Source organism: Hyaena hyaena, unplaced genomic scaffold (assembly GCF_003009895.1).
Source record: "Hyaena hyaena isolate Hyena2069 unplaced genomic scaffold, ASM300989v1 scaffold_698, whole genome shotgun sequence".
Taxonomy (NCBI): Eukaryota; Metazoa; Chordata; class Mammalia; order Carnivora; family Hyaenidae; genus Hyaena; species Hyaena hyaena.
This window is the reverse complement of record NW_024081330.1, coordinates 830,567-847,394: the sequence shown is the minus strand read 5'-3', so window position 1 is coordinate 847,394 and position 16,828 is coordinate 830,567. Positions and strand designations below refer to the sequence as shown.

The 16,828-nt window shown below is 40.0% G+C and overlaps 1 protein-coding gene across 11 annotated transcripts in view; it reads left to right on the top strand.

The window, feature by feature from the left end:
- ADAM23 (ADAM metallopeptidase domain 23) overlaps positions 1 to 16,503 on the top strand; it is a 173,457-nt gene extending 156,954 nt beyond the window's left edge. For 2 of the 11 annotated variants that reach the window (XM_039217496.1, XM_039217492.1), the window contains 2 exons: positions 12,811 to 12,873; positions 13,216 to 16,503. In XM_039217496.1, the coding sequence (XP_039073427.1) occupies positions 12,811 to 12,859 (49 nt within the window). In that variant the 3' untranslated portion in view covers positions 12,860 to 12,873; positions 13,216 to 16,503. The other 9 variants (XM_039217487.1, XM_039217486.1, XR_005525568.1 and 6 more) reach the window with 8 other exon arrangements.
- Positions 16,504 to 16,828: the final 325 nt, after the last annotated feature.

Genomic DNA, 16,828 nt, shown 5'->3' with positions numbered 1-16,828 from the left:
ATCTACCACAGGGTGATCGGAAGCAATCAGTACTTCCCAGTGACCCCGACTTTCTCTGAGCAAATAGTTTATGCAGTGGAAACTGTAAACAACAACGAAACCCAAACATTGCAGAGTTATGTGAAATACACTTTTCCAGGAGAAAATGTACTTAATTTTAAAGATACTCTGTTTTAAATTTGTAAGAATTTTCACAAAATTGAATGATAAGTTCTGAAGTTTAAAAGAATGCAGTTTCTTAGGCATATGTTACAGTTTGAGAAATTTCTAAAGTATACTGCTGGTGTGTTACTTTGTAGTTAAAATCCAGACTTGCTGTTATTGCAGTTTAAATGACAGTTTAATGACAACTCATTCCTCGTAGGAACTATAACTCCAATTAGATTATTTATATGTTTAACAGTATTTATAAGAGAGGATGTTTTTAAGTAGGGTTTGTAGAGCTTGAAGTTAAATTAGCCTCGAAATTGTTCTTCAGTATTTTCAATGTGTATGTAGACCTTCATTTTAAATTTTAAAGCAAAGATGTCAGTATTTAACTGACTTTCAAAGCATTTCCTGAATAGATTATTTTGTGTGTTAGTGAAATCAGTGTGTAATTCATTTCCTTTGTTAAAAACATCTCCGTTTTCCCTCCACACAGTGAACATGGCCACAAGCAGGCTAATAGGTGCTGTGGCAGGCACCATTCTGGCCCTGGGGGTGATTTTTGGAGGTACAGGGTGGGGAATAGAGTAAGCATCTTTGTGAGTTTCAGAGTGTTTCTGTTTGGCTCCTCGTGTGTGAGCTGACCATTGTTGGTACCTAACCCCTATCATGTTTTGTCTCGTTGATGTGTTCCCCTTGCAAGTGCAACTTGTGGTGTGATTTGGATGTGTCTGTGCCGTGTGTTTTTCTCGTGCAGTGAAGAACCTTCTCCTGTCTGGAACAATGTGGGGCATAAAATAATACTGGGGTGCTTATAATGTCTTCACAATTAAGACAATGGTCCAAAAGCTTCCATTGTTCTTCTACTTACAAAAGTAATTTTAAAACAACCTTTTTTGTCATTATTTTTTATTGACAAAAATGCTTTTATGTGAGTGTTTTATTAGTATTCTTATCATGAATGCAATTTTCACTGAATAAATCCACATATACAACTAGGATTTATTAATAGTTGTAGCTTCTTTTGAAGATCACCTGAATGATAGTCACCAATATTCTCTCCATGTATTTCAAGTGATATGGGAGGCTTTGGCTTAATTCTTTTAAGAAGATATTTAGGATATTGCCTTCATTTTTAAATATAAAATAGATTGATAGTTCAAATTAGAAATTTATGTAAATATTTGGGACCAAAGAACATGAAAAAGAAAAAGCTATTTATCCAAACCTGCAAAACATTAAGGAAATAGTTGCAATAATCTAGTGGCTTTGTCTTAAAAATAGCCAGTGCACAAATAAATCATGTGTCCCTTGCCTGTTGATTTCTCACGGAAATACAGCTCTTCTGTGTTCTCACGGTTGCTCTGTACTTGATCCAACCCTCTGAATAGCTGTCAGTTCTCCATGGGATATTACTTTCATGAAGTTGCTGATCTGTAGACGAAAAGATTATCATGATCCCTGCCCCGTCTCTAATTACAGGGAGAACATTTACAAATGACAGAAATACCCTTTCACATGCTGTCTTTGGGTTCACCGGCATGGTGGTCACACTTCACAGTGGCCCAGGGATGAGTTACTGGTATCTTAAGGAATCACCAGATACCCTCTACTCAACTGGTCCAGACCATGGGCATGTTGATCTTACTACGCACATTCCTCCTTAGTCCCAGGAGCTACAGCCCACAGATGCTCTTCCATACAAGTACTGGGAGACCCAGGCACTGAAATAGTGCAAGGGAAGCAGGCCCGTAGTTCCCACTCCGTGTTGAAGATTACCTGAACCTTCTCTCCCCTGGTTTGAAGAACCTGGACCAGATTTGCACCTGCTAGCTTCCCTCCCATCATACAGACCGTGAACCTAATTAACCCAGGGCAGCTAGAGATACTGGACACGATACTTTGTTTCTCTTTAGCTGGTAGAAAATAAAGCATAAGAGCAGAATTACCATGTAGAGAAAACAAAAACTTTGTCTTGTAAAACTTCACCGTAGATCTGCTGACTGAATTATATATGAAAGTAGCATTCCATTTGCCAGGGGAAACTCTATATATGCATTTATGTGAAATTCCTCCTTGAAGAAAGGTAGTTTTTGAAAAAATCATCCCAATTGTGCTTTTTAGGTTATTTATTGACCATAATTTTGATGTGCTGCAAAGTACCAACTAAGGGATGAATTTTAATAAGTTTCCCTTTGAGCCTTAGAGATAGGCAAACCCCAAGGTGTTTGTTATAAAGCGTAGTCCTTGTGACCAGTGTCTGTTTTCATCATCCCTTCCAGTCCTGTTAGTTTGTGGCTATTTCTGGTTGTGACAGGTAAGTCTGTATAAGTGTATTATTTTTCCTAAAAATAGATTTGTTATTTATTATTCTTGGCTTATGCGCTATTTTTGTTTATTAGTTTACTCATTGTTTTCTTTTAAATTCTAAATTTTGTCATAATTGCTAAATCATAGTTTTTTTATCCACAATAGTACAATATAAATTGTTTTAACACTTCCTGGCTTAGCTAATAGTGTAATGTTCATTTAGTCACTAAGGATTCCATGAATAGAAGGTTTGGAATTTTTTTGTTTGGGTATTTTTTTTGAGGGGAGTTATTTCTACTCCTTAGTTTATAATTGTAAATCAGGACTCATCTGTCATGAATTGTGTATTGATTCTAATTCCAACCTGTTTTCTGAGCTAGTAAAGTACAAATCATGTCTAAAGCATAATATATATGGAAATATAAATATTTTCTAAATGTTTATTTCAAACTGTGTTTCCCTGTTAAAACGTGGGGAGGAAATACATGTAAGTGGACTGTTTCATGAGAGCAGGGGTTAGCAAACGTTCTGTGAAGGGCCAGAAGGTAAATGGTTTTGACTCTGCAGGCCACAGGATGTGCGTCACAACCTTGGGACTCTACTGTCTTAGCACAAAAGAAATGTAAACAACATGAAAATAGCTGTATTCCAAGAACATTCCTTTGCAGACAGGAGGTGGAGCCAGATTTGGCCAGTGGGCTGTAGTTTGCTGACCCTTGAGTTATAGCATAAGCTTTTCAGTCGGACAAATCTGTGTTCAAATCTTGCCTCTGTCACTACATTCTAGAAGCCACTGTTTCTTCATCTAGTAAACAGGAATAATCATAATTCTTACCTCGTATGGTTTTTGTGAGAATCCAATGAGATGTTTGTCACATGCTTACAACCGCACCCAGCACAGAGTTAAGTGCTCAATGTAGAGTAACTAACCTGCTTCGATTGCTCTCCTACTACTCTTTATTCTTATTTGTGCATTTCTGAAGGCTACTGAGATTTGTGTTCTGTGGAACTGCAGTGGCTAGTCCTGAGAATGAGTCACAAGCCCACGAGCCTGAAGAGACCGCATCCCTGAGACCCCCCCACTGCAGCTGTCTCCCACCTTTCCACTCGCCCTCACGAGCCCTGGGTGGTCTCTGAATAAAAACATACGATACACACAATTTTAGCGTGGCACCCATTTGTGTACACAGTTGAGGGCACTGATGTGAGCAGAAAAGAGAATTTTTTATGCAGAAATGAACATATGCACAAAGTCAAGGATTTCAGGGGAAATAGCAAAATTGGCCTTATGACTTCTGAAACAGGATATTCAGTTACAATCAGAAGAATTTTGCTATTAGGGGTGCTATACCTATTAGCATCCTGAAGGATGTGATGTGCAAAATAATTCCTGTACTGACGTTAATGCTGCTTACATTTAAAAATGAGCTAAGGCGTTTTCCCCTGTGAAGTGGAGAGGATGGGCTGTCAGATGTATCAAGTCTTTCTTACTCGGATGGTTGATGGAAACTCTATTTTGTATTTTCTTCCTTGCTGTCCTTTCTGCTCCCTTTTTAAACTATATCTCCAAGCCTCAAATTTCAAATGGGACCTTAAAAGATAGTCTCAGTTGAGCCTGCAGAATCTTTTCTCCATTTCTGCAGAATTATCCAGATGAGTTTTACGCTTCCCCCCGTCTTGCCTTTGGAACCGCAGACTGTTTAAACGCTGTAGGGATCCTTTCAGTGAAGAAATGCCTCTAGCTTCCAAGTCACATCTTTATTAGTAACCTCCTTCTGACTTCTTTTATTTATTTATTTATTTATTTTTTTAATGTTTATTTTTGAGACACAGAGCATGAACGGAGGAGGAGCAGAGAGAGAGGGAGACACAGAATCCAAACCAGGCTCCAGGTTCTGAGCTGTCAGCACAGAGCCCGACGCGGGGCCCGAACCCACAGGCCATGAGATCATGACCTGAGCTGACATCGGACGCTTAACTGACTGAGCCACCCAGGCGCCCCTGACTTCTTTTATTTTTATTTTTTTTATGTTTTTTTTAATTTACTTCTGAGAGAGAGAGACAGCATGAGCAGGGGAGGGTCAGAGAGAGAGGGAGACACAGAATCTGAAACAGGCTCCAGGTTCTGAGCTGGCAGTCAGCACAGATCCCGATGCGGGGCTCAAACCCATGAACTGCGAGATCATGACCTGAGCTGAAGTCGGACACTCAACCGACTGAGCCACCCAGGCGCCCCACTTCTTTTATTTTTTAATGTTTATTTTGGAGAGAGAGAGACACAGAGACAGAAAGAGTGCAAGTGGGGGAGAGGCAGAGAGAGAGAGAAAGACAGAATCCGAAACAGGCTCCAGGCTCTGAGTTGTCAGCACTGAGCCCCATGCAGGGCTGTAACTCACGAACTACGAGGTCATGACCTGGGCCGAAGTCAGGCACTTGACCGACTGAGACACCCAGGCGCCCCACCACCTTCTGCTTCGAAATGTTAATTGTTTCCAAGTAGGAGTTAAAAAAAAATGTAGCATTTAGACAACTTTGAGTGCTGCCTGAAAGAGCACTTTATTAGAATATTTTTCCTTCTTTTCCTGCCATCCTTTGCCAGTCAGATTGAGCTAGTTCTAATGCACCCATGTTCTTCCTGTGCTCTTTTGTTTCCTTGATTCATGATACCGGGAAAGAGGAGGAGAGGAGAGGCGGGTGATACTGGCAATTGGGGTACATATGCTTCAAATTCTGCGGAAGGTGAATTTAACAGAACTGAACTGTCAGGGATGCAGAAGCTTTAGATTTAGGGGCATTCGTATCCAAGCAGTAGCTCTCCATAGCGTTGGAAGTGCAATGAAGCTGAGTAAATCAAGGCAATTTAAGTGTTGAGCAATTTTTTATGCAGTGTTTACCTCCTGAAACCGCGTAATTGCCTTTCCCTTGTGGTAACAACAGTAGATGGCTCATATGACTTTCTTCCCATGATCCTTTGTCACAGGTCCTAGTGCCACCAATCTCATAATAGGCTCCATCGCTGGTGCCATCCTGGTAGCAGCTATTGTCCTTGGGGGCACAGGATGGGGATTTAAGTAAGCAACGCCGCATGTCTTCTCCTCAGTGGCTCTGGCACTTCTCTTTTCTGCTTACATAACCGGGTTTTGAGTTCCTGCTACAAGATTTCAAGTTTTAGCAGCAAACTGCTAAAAATAAATATTTTTATTCAGAAATGGACTAGAAAAGAAGAAACGTGGAAACCTCAAACGTCATCTTCAGGCTAGTGGGAAAACTTGAAATGTAGAAGGAATTCACAGGCACAAGTTTAAGGAGAATAAAGTAGAGCTTCTTCAGAAGAAGACATTCCAGTGCTTAGAAGCAAGCATTCTGATATATTGTTTTTTATACACAGTAGTCAGGACACTTTGCAGCTGCATATAAGGGGATATAAATCCTTTGTATCTGTTTAAAACTGGTTTATATTCCACTGACATTTTGAATTTTTCACAACCTAAGTAACTATTCGTTCAATATTTTTCACACATAACACATTATATGTAGCTTTGTGATTTGAAAAGCTTTATTATTTTATAAAAATTAGATTTAAAAAATATATTAATTCCCTAACCATCTGAATTGGTTTCACGTTGGAATTTGAAGTCTGTGGCTCTGTGGTACTTAAATATTTCCTAATTAACTGCCAATTAACTGGTATGTTCCCATAGTGACTTTTAGTTTGGATTGTGCATTGATCACTGAACTAAGTTTATTCAAATAGACATGGTGGCTATTCACAAATAAGCAGTAGTTATGATCCAGATTTGTAAACCTAACTTATCAAGTTTGGATGTTGCCATAGTTCAGGTTCATTGGATAATTGCTTTTCATATCTTTTCTTCGGTCTGTGGTGGCTTGATTATTATGATTTGTAGATAAGACTTCCTGTACCAAATATTCCCTGTGATAAATTAAGCCCCAACCAGATCTACAGAAACAAATTTAAGTGGGAAATAGGACCATTACCTAAATTCAAAACCCACTTTGCCTCCATCTGGTTACTCAAATGAGGACGTTTTTTACTTGAATTATCTAAATAATTGTATTAATTGTGAACTTGGTTCTATTTTATATTTTGAATCCTGAATTCAAATTTTGAAACCAGGTAAAATGTCATTAGAAACCGATAATGAAAGAAAAACAAACTACATGATGATCTAAATAAATTCAACATTTTCTGATAATTTTGTTATTTAAATCATAAGATTTAATGAGTAAGCCTACAAGTTTTTGAATGGCTTGAACTTGGAAAGTTGTTATCAAATGGTACTTCTCTTCTACAGAGATATTTGTAAACTTGAACTTGTTTGATGAGACAGTAGTTTTTGCATCATCCTGTTTTCTTTTTTCTTTAATTTTTTAATGTTTTATTTATTTCTGAGAGAGAGAGAGACAGCGAGGGTCAGAGAGAGAGGGAGACACAGAATCCGAAGCAGCCTCCAGGCTCTGAGCTAGCTGTCAGCACAGAGTCCAACGCGGGGCTCAAACCCATGAACCGTGAGATCATGACCTGAGCCGAAGTCGGATGCTTAACCGACTGAGCCACCCAGATGCCCCTGCATCATCCTGTTTTCAAAAACACACAGGAAATGGACAACTCATATTTGAATTCTCATTGTGGTATTAACAAGACATTGCCCAGATAATGAGTCACTCATGATCTCTAGGGCACTCTCATGTGCATATATATTTATCTATAATAGATAATATATATGATCTATATATACGTATATATATAAATATAAATATATATATATATGTATTTGTTTTGTTTAGTCCAGCCTAATTCAAGCAAGAAGTTTTCTTTGTGCCATATAACTATAAAAAAAGTCATTGCACATTATAGTAGTTCCATGATCTGTTCTTATTTTAAAATACTTCCTTGAAATGTTTCATAAATATGCCTTAAGGAAAAAAAATTTGGCCCGTGCCCAAGCTTCTGTCTTCTTGGCATCAGGAAGCCTCAGTTTCAAAGGACTGGAAGACAGTCCTCTGCATCTCTGACATCCAGCCACACGCAACGCCAAATTTACTATCTCAGCCTTTGGAGACAAGAGCACTATTCTGTAGCAGGACCTCAAAACAGTGGCCTGGCCTAGCGCACAGCTTGAATTGCATGTTTCTTTGGGGGAAAATGGAAAAGCCTTTATCGCTGTGTATATAAGTGGATTAGGCCCTGTACAGATGATTTATATCTGAGAGATATGTCTACTCATCGGAGGAACAGAAAGGGGAGGGGAGACGGACACTTAGTAAGGTGAGAAGCAGCCTCTCCTGACGGCCGAGAGGGCACTGCTGTGCAGACATGCGCACTGCTGCGCTAAGCCAATGCCCTTTCCCGTGCTCTGTGACCCTAAGGATTACTTTAAAGGAAAATGTTGTAGGAAGGCACACACACAATAATGTGAAGTATCTTTATGACCAAAACTAAGGAAAAACTGAAGACAGAGTAATTCTTGAATGTTAGTAGTTTAAACTTGGAGACACCACTGTTCTTCATGATGACTATTGGTTGCTACACAAGGATCTGAATTTGCTTTAGATTTTAAAAGTAGCCATGTGGTTTATAGTAAACATTAAAGAACTGCTTCTACTTTGCAAGAGAAGGCATTGGGTGCCAAATGATACAGTTTAGGTTTTCCCACCACTTGGGCAATTTGGGAGATTATTAGTCTAGAAGTTATTTGCTAAATGAACTAAGTTATTTCAGTTTCTTGTTGAGTTCACTGTAAATACAAAAGAGGGTCATTGAGAATCAGAAGTTGAAAATAGTGTTTAAAGGCGATTTCTCTGAATACTTTTATTGGAAATCCTTCCTGAATTGCGTTTTACTAGAAGAGAAAAGCAAAGCAAATAACACAGTAGCCTGAGAATTTGAGGGTATATGGACTTTTAGATTAAATGAAAACACGTTAACTGCTCAGGGACAGTGTTGCTTTTTCCCAAAGTCACATTTTTTGAGGCATAACACTGTGAGTAACTTCAGTGTGGAAGAAGTTCCATACTGCACATGACCTGTTCAAATGCATTGAGAAGATACCTCTGCTCTGACCCCTGACATTGTCTGCCATTCTTTATAGCTTTTGTCTTAAGCCATATTTCCTCTGAAATAGGTGGTAAAAAGCATGAGTGTATGTGAGTGTGCATGCATGTGTGAATGTGTACACCTTTGTGTGAATACATGATAATGAAGTTTTGTTGAGATAATTGTGATAAAAAATAATACAAGCTTATATGACATCTTTTCAGCAGAATGATAGAGTCTGCAAGCTTTGCTTAATGCAAACAAAACATCCGTAAGCAAAGCTGTAGACCTCCTGAGAAGAAAAAAGTGCCTTTTGTGGTAGATTCTTTTATTTAACATATTCTGATGTGTGGGGTATTGTGGTAGGTACACCTTTGCAACTTCCGTTAGTCTGCATCCTCCGGAAGTATGAAGACCCTTAGGGTGATTTAGCGTGTGGATTCTCAGTCTATGGGGTGTTAGAAATTTTCTCTGAGAAATCCTGTGAAAGATGAAGGTAGGTTCTTGGCACACCAATTTGTCCCACTTTACCCCCATATCTGCATTTATTTACGTCCCTCCCACCCCCAGGTTCCTTTTCGTCTCCATCACCTACACACGCAGAATAAAGCAGAGCACTGGCAGTCTTGGTTCTGGTTGACGAATGAAGACGCACAGCCTCATTCAGTTTTGCATAGTAATGCTGCTTGCTTAGATGATTAGGGCTGTTGCTTCCTAGCCATTAGAAAAATGAAGTAGATGAAGGATCATTTGAGTAGCATCTTCCTCTCAATCTTAGGAAAGGTAGCAAATAGATGAAAAGAGGATTTCACGTTTCCATTTAAAAATGAACCGAATTGCTCATACGCCCTTGGACATGGGTTTCTATCTGACATTCCCTAAATTTGAACACAGAAATTTAGATGTGAGCAATACAGTCGTTTACATTGCATACGAAGTGTATGAACACTATAGGCGGTGGTCAGAAAGTGAAATTCTAGGCGATCATAGGAAAACAACTTGAAGGTAACAGTGACATAGTTTGTTGATTTGAGGATTAGCATTGAGCTCTCACAACCATATTACCATGTCTCAGACTGTGGAGCCCTGTTACCACGTCCCACCGCCCCACTGCTTGCTCCCTCCATCTCCCTCAGTATGATTCAGTGGCAGTAGCGGTCATACTGGCTTGGCAGAGCTGCTCTTGACCTTAAAAGTGTTACTTTAATAAGTCTGTATAATAATCTGTTGTGATTTCCTCCCTATGAATAGTTATTTGGGCTACAAGTTCTTACTGAGCCTGATTTTGACTGATTTTAAGCAATTCTGTTTGGTCTGTGTTCCATTTCATAGGACATATTAAAAGATTAAAGAAAAGGTGATCACATAAGTGATACATAAAGGATCATATCTGGGTTTACCACAAGGAGAGTTGAATTGTGTGAATGTCAAGTTGGATGAAATTTGAAAGGAATTTAATACTGCCGATTATATTTTCTCAAAAGGGTAAATGCCTCTTTATTTTGTTTTGGTTTTGATTTTTATAGGATTAGGAAATGGAATCAATTTTAGCTCCTCTTTCCATGGGGGTAACCAGACTGCTGCTTCTCTGAATTCCACGACCATATCCCAGTGGGAAATAAGGAGCCTCATTCCCTTAATTCCTACAATTCCGGGGTTAGGCACTTTCTCACTCAGACCTAGCAGGCTGGCCAGGAAAAAGCAGGTTAGCCCCCCACCTCAACTCCCTGGGGAAGTGACCTCAGTCAAAGGTGGTGTTGGAGGGGTTGAGGGAAGGGGTCTTGGTGAGTGGTGATGACTCATCATGGAAACAGGAGAAGGTGGTAGCAAGGGGTAAATATGTTCCCTTGAAAGAACTAAAGCCTTTACAGATCTGAGAGGGGTGTTGTTACCTGAAGAGCATTGTTTTAATTTTGTATAGATACATATGTGGACAATGTATATTGTAGACAAAAGTGCAGTTTCCTCAGATGTCAGGAGGATTGGTGAAAGCTGGGTTGATGCAAGGTTTATGGATTATGCTAACATTTTATAATGATCCAGAAACACTGTACGGGTTAGACGAGGACATTTGCTGCCTTCCTGGTCCTAGTGAGCAGAAGGAAGTCAGATGAAACAGCTGTGGAAGGAAGACAACCATCTCCCCATGATAGTTGTACTTTCATATTACAATTGAGCGAAAAGACTTTTTTCATACAGAAAATTTAGGCCAGGCAGTTCTCAAGGTAAGGTGAGTTCTCACAACTCACCATAGTAGTTCTGCAATTTATACACGAGGAGCCTCACAGTCAGCCTGCCACAGGAGGGTCCCCCTCTGCCCTCATCATGGGGCCGTGCCTTCCTCCTGCTGCGGCATCTGTGGAGGAAATACAGCGCCCTGGTGGTATTCAGAGTCCATTTCCCCATAGAAAGAATGGTTTTACAGGATGGCTTGGCCTCTTGGTCTGACCTGGGAAACCATTCATCCTCTAGAATATATTTTCTTTAAAATAATGTAATCTAAGTTTCAAAAACTGACTTTTGAAAGGAGCACAATCTTTTGGGCACTGGGGGTTGACTGTATGCCAAGCTGAAATGGAATTTCATATCTCCATTTAAAAATGAACTAGATTGCAGTTATGACCTTGGACATGGCTATCTATCTTCCATTCCCTGAATTTGAATAAGGGAATTTAGATGTGAGCCGTGTAGTCACACGCGCAGCACTAGCTCTCTTGATCTTTCCTTTACATTCGTTTTAATTGAGGGGACGTTAGTTTCATGTTTCTCTTCGATTTCAGCGACACACAGCTAAATTGGTTGGAGCACCTGGTCCTTCAGGGTCATTCGGCAAGGTCAAGCAGTCTTTGTTTTTCCTCACCTCACCCACGGGTAGAGTTGTTCTTTATACATCTACTTTTAAGAGCTGTGAGTGTGGGTAGTAGGCACAAGCCCTGTGCTCTGCAGCCAACGAACTCTGCCAGATGCGTTAAGGGGGACGTCCCTTTTGGTCTCAAAGCAGCAGCCATGACTGCTTTTGAAAATATTGGCTCAAAAGAAAGTTCTTGGAGGTGGTGGGGAATGGGGAAGAAAGGAAGTAGCACTGTTGCAAATAGCGTTTGCAGCAATGGGTTACCTGCTAGGCCAACAAACCACAGGCTTAGGCCATTAACAAAGACATTTTAATGAAAACTTTTACAAGAAAAGGGAGATTTTCTTTGCAGATTTTAAAAATTTCTGTTATTTCAAAAGAGAAGCATCAAAGTGGCCATCTGGGAGAAATGAGAACTTTGCAGGATGCCTTTATACATATTTTGAGCTTTGGTATTGTTTTAATTTTGAATTATGTGTGGGGAAGGAGGAACACACTGTCGTTTTTTGGCACATAGGGCCGGAAGGGTATTCAGCTGGCCCTGAGTGGGCAGGGGCGAGAGGGGGCTCGGGGACCCCTCGCTCTCCGGTTTTGCATGATGCCGCGGTGGCAACAGCATTGCACCCGCCCAGTGCGCACACTAAATGCATGAGCCCCCTTGCTTGATGCCCCACATGAAGCCAGACCATGGGGAGGTTGCAACCAACTTTTGGTGTTGCCTTGTGGTGTCTTGCTGGTTCTTTTCTCTTTTTAAATAATAGGAACCACTTTTTAGGAGACTGGACACTGAGAGCAAGGCATTTTAACTTGCTTATTTCCACTGAGCTTAACTGCTGCATTTGCTTAACTAACCCGAGCCCGTGTCCATTCTCCTTTGGGTGTACCGTCTTGCTGTGCACTCTGGTTTTCAACTGTGTAGATACAAAAAATGCTTGTTCCACGGTGGGGTAAGAGCTCACACACCCAAGGCAGCAGGATAGCGAACGAGGCTCCTTGCCATCTTGGCAAAGGCCGACCCACTGGTACAGAACTCTCACGTCCTGGAAGGAAGGAGCTAGAAGCCCTTCGGAGTCGTGCATAGTTCCCCTAAGAGCCCCCTACAATGTAGGAAGAGCCCTCCCTGTAATGTTCATCTAGTTAAAATTAGTCACATCACTCACTTCTGAAACAAGAGACAAATTGGGCTGCGGAGGCTTCCAGTGATTTAAAATGAACAACTCAAAGCTTCTTTTGGTCTTTACAAATGGATCTACTCTAGTGGAGATGTTGTAAAGACATTCAAAAGCGTGAGCTGTTCTGTTTCGAGTTATTTTGGGAAATCTGCCTCCGTGTGAGTTGATTACTTTGCTCTGGAACTAGCGTGGTTGTCATTATCATCGCGCTCCTCTCGCCATGATCTGATTAATATTGTGGATTTTTCTCTCTCTGCCTGCGTCTCTGGAAGAAATGTCAAGAAGAGGAGGTTCGATCCCACTCAGCAAGGCCCCATCTGAGTCGGCGGCACCGGGTGAGCGGTGCTTCGCACTGTTGGGTTCTGGGCGTGACAAACTCGCAGCACCCTGGCCGGAACTGTTAAGTCTGTAAACAAGAACACTGGGTGGTAACGACCACAGAACTGAAGCTGGGGGACAGGGATGGGGCAAAAGGAAACTGTCCTTTTGGGAACTAATTTCGAAGAACCCCTCTCACCACCTGTCAATAAAAGGGGATAAAAGACGATGTTATAAAAAAGAACTATTTCACAGAATCTTTTTTTTTTCTAACTAAAGGAAGAAGGGACAATAACACAAAATTAAGTGCAATAAAAGAACCATTAAAAAATAGCAAATGATTTTTTTTCTTTCCTCAGCCTGCCGGCACTTAATATCTTCTAAATGATTTGGCATGATTTTTTTTCCCCTTTCCTACCAATGACACACTCCAGTGGCATGAAGATCTAATTTTCGAAAGGGTCAAATCTGCATGGCATCTATACAACAAGCAGCTCGCAAACCAATCCACAGCCAAACCTGCAACTGAATTCCTACGGTGAAGATGAAAGGTAAACACATGGAGGCTGCCTGGCCTTCACCCCCTAGTCTAGACCAGGCCACGAGGGACTCCGGACCCGGGCTCTTGTTGATTCACTTCCCCATTGTCTGTTCTCTCGGACCAAGCATCCTTTGGAAATAGGAGCTGAGACTCAAACAATGATGCTACTGTATAGTTCTTTTATAAATGTAAATATGGAAATAAGAGATTTTGACACATCATTTTCACTTGTCTGTACTGAAATATTTTTCTTGTAAAGTAGATTTGAGTTCATTGTTTGCTCCCCATCTTTTGGGTTCTTTTCTCTTGTTTCCTCTCTCTCTCTTCTTCTCTTGTCACAACAGTCACAACAATGATTTGGGGGCTTGCTTAACAGAGACAGACATAGCCACAGATGCAGGGAGTTTGGGCACAAAATAGGTACAATTTAAAAATGAAATCCTTGAATGAAAGGAAATGCTTGAAACCAAAAGTAAGCAAAAGGGTGGGGGGGGGAGGGACACAAACAACTAAATAACCCTTATTAAACATACGTAAATTATGTAAATGCAGATATATGTACTGACAAGTCTAAAAATTTTTGATGTCATTATAAACGTGTGTACATAATGTAAGAAAGTAGACACCCTCTCAAATTAATCACAGAAGTGCCAAGCTCATGATTTTTGTTTTTGGTTTTGACAGTTTTCTTTCCCTGTCTTTAATGTGAAAGAAGGATAAACTTAAAGCCTTAAATTATAAACAATTTTTAAATGTTAAAAACTTGGGGGAAAAAATTAAGCTTTCCATTTTATTCATATCTATTATTGTCAGTATCTCATTCATGCTTCATCTTCCTGCCTTGAAATACATATGGTAGAACCCCACTGTGAAACTGGGAATGGAGACAGAAGCAGCAATTACCTTCTTGTGAGCATTGCTATCATAGGATTTAAGTCTGTGTGTTGTGTTTTCGACAAATCTTGTTGGGCCCATGGTGTGTTCCTGGTCTGTGGAATGTTCGGATTATGACGGGATTCTACTATTCACAAGCTCATGGTCTTCTTTTGCCTCCAGGGAGATGTGCAGATGTAATCTGGGTTCCCAAGCCCCTTCAAGTTTACTTCATTTGCACTGACTTTTTCTTCCATTTATGATCAACACAGCTTCCGTTCAAGTGTTAAGTATATGCATTAATAAAGAAATTTGGTCCTGACTTTGTTTTGAATGTAAAAACTTGTACGTGATTTCTTCAGTCAGCGCATCCATTTAGAGACGAGCTTTCCTCTTTCCTGACAGCCCCCATAGAGCCCACTCTTCCCTAACGTCCCCCTTTCAGGAACAGGACACACAATTCTACTATTCGCTTCATGACAACCCAATGAGTTGCTAGATTTAGCGTTAAGTCCCTTTTCAGCAAGATTCATGGCACCAATCTCACCACTTTGGCTTTGATTTTGGAGAGGCTTTTGTCCTTAAAATGTACTGCTTGAAACAGTGGGGATTTTTTTCCAGATACATTTAATTGTGGAATTATCACAATCATAGAGCAGAAACCTTAATTTCTGTGTGCTACAGTAGATCACAGCCTAACCTCTTAATCCTGTTATTGCATTCTGAGTACTAGGTGCTACCCAGGTCTGCAGTCTTTCTCTAGAACTAGCTATCCGTTTATATTGTAAAAACAGGGCTATTACCAGGCTTATCAGCCTTATTCTTGGCTTCATAAAACACAGGTTGTATCCCTCCACCTAGTGGCGATGGCTCTTTCAGCCCCGAGGAAACTCAGATTACTTGGCATCTCTTCCTGTCGCTGCATTGTTTATGTCTCGCTGTTGCTGGATTGCACTCACTAGTGGATTCCAAGCTGCTACCGAGTACACCATACACATTTCACTGCTCTTCCAGAGGCCCCGTGGTGACTTACGGACACAAAACCATGGCGGTTACAAAACAGGTTGAATCTCTTTTATTAAGTTTTGAGCATTTCACAAACAACATTGTAAGTGTGCGATGTTATGTTTTAAATCAGACCACAGTGGTCCCCAAATATTATGTACATAACGGCAAATGTCAGTGTAACTTTTTGTTACACTGGCAGTTTCATAGGTAACCAACCCTATGTTCCAATGTTGAATTATTTGTGTGTATATGTAAAATACACAAGCTTTAAGCTATGTGTGTATGAATATGAAAGATAATGCAACCACACCAGTCGCAAACAATGGATTATAATTATCTTTGGTGGTATTAGGTTATGTCATTTCAAACTCTTTGCTGTATTTTTTCTTGCACATGCCATTCATTTGCTCATTTTTGTGGTGAGGGTAGTCCTTTTCATTAATTTGAGCTCAAAGCACAAGCTCAAGTTATCACCATCTTAATGTTACCCAACAAGAGTTAGTGTTAAGTGATGGCAAGTTCCCATTCCACCTGCTATTCTTTGCTGCATTAATTAACGACACCTGGATGAGGAGGTGTGCGCTAACTTCATTGCTCACTGGGATACTGCATGAGCCCACTGAATTAGTGCTACTCCTGTTAGATCAATGAGCAGTACACATAGGTGCATGTTTTGAAACATGAATCACATAGAGCTGTGGAGTTTTACCAAGTAGTATGCGTGTTTTCTCTTTTGGTTTTTGTTTTTACTATGCAAAGATGGGAAATGCACAAACTTTTCGAAGACTATAGCGTCCGAAGAACTTTACAAACAATACTTGAACCTTTCTTTAAAGTCATCCCATCAGATTTTATAGTCATTGTTGCTTCCACTGTTAATTTTCATTTTTAAATGGTTTGTAATTTTTTTAAGTGTACAACCTGAAGTTTTGTTGGAAGTTGATAAATTCATTCATAATCCTGTCGGCTGCCTGTGAATGGAGATTCAGTAGTCATTGTATGCATCTTTTAGACAAGTGTGTATTAAAATCTTTGTTAACATAGAATGTTGTAGCTTTATACTTTATTTTTCTTAAGCCCCTTTGTTTGTGTTATCTTGTATTGTTGATTAAATGGCCATGTGCCTGATATCAAGAGTTTTAGCACGGGTTTCTCAGTCAAAGGCTCACTGAAAATTTAAGCAGTCAATGGAGCAAAATAAAATCTCTGATTAATGATAAATATATTCCTGATTAGAATTCAGTTTCATTGGTTTTATTGGAAATGCTCTGCCTTCTATAAATCAGGGGCAAAAAAAAAAAACACCTTAGAATCATACCATTATCATTTTTTCTTCTTTAGTGTCTCTCTTCTGAGTCTATAAGAGGATGGCTAGCAATACTTTTGACATGAAAATAGGGAGGAAATAGAAGTATTTGGTTATATAAATCATTTTCTCAAAAGCAGTCGAAGGAAGTATTTCCTCACACGTCACATGGAATTGATCACCAAATGATAGTTCCTTCTTTCTATATATCTTTCAGTATGTCTCCTCCATCCTCACTGCCATA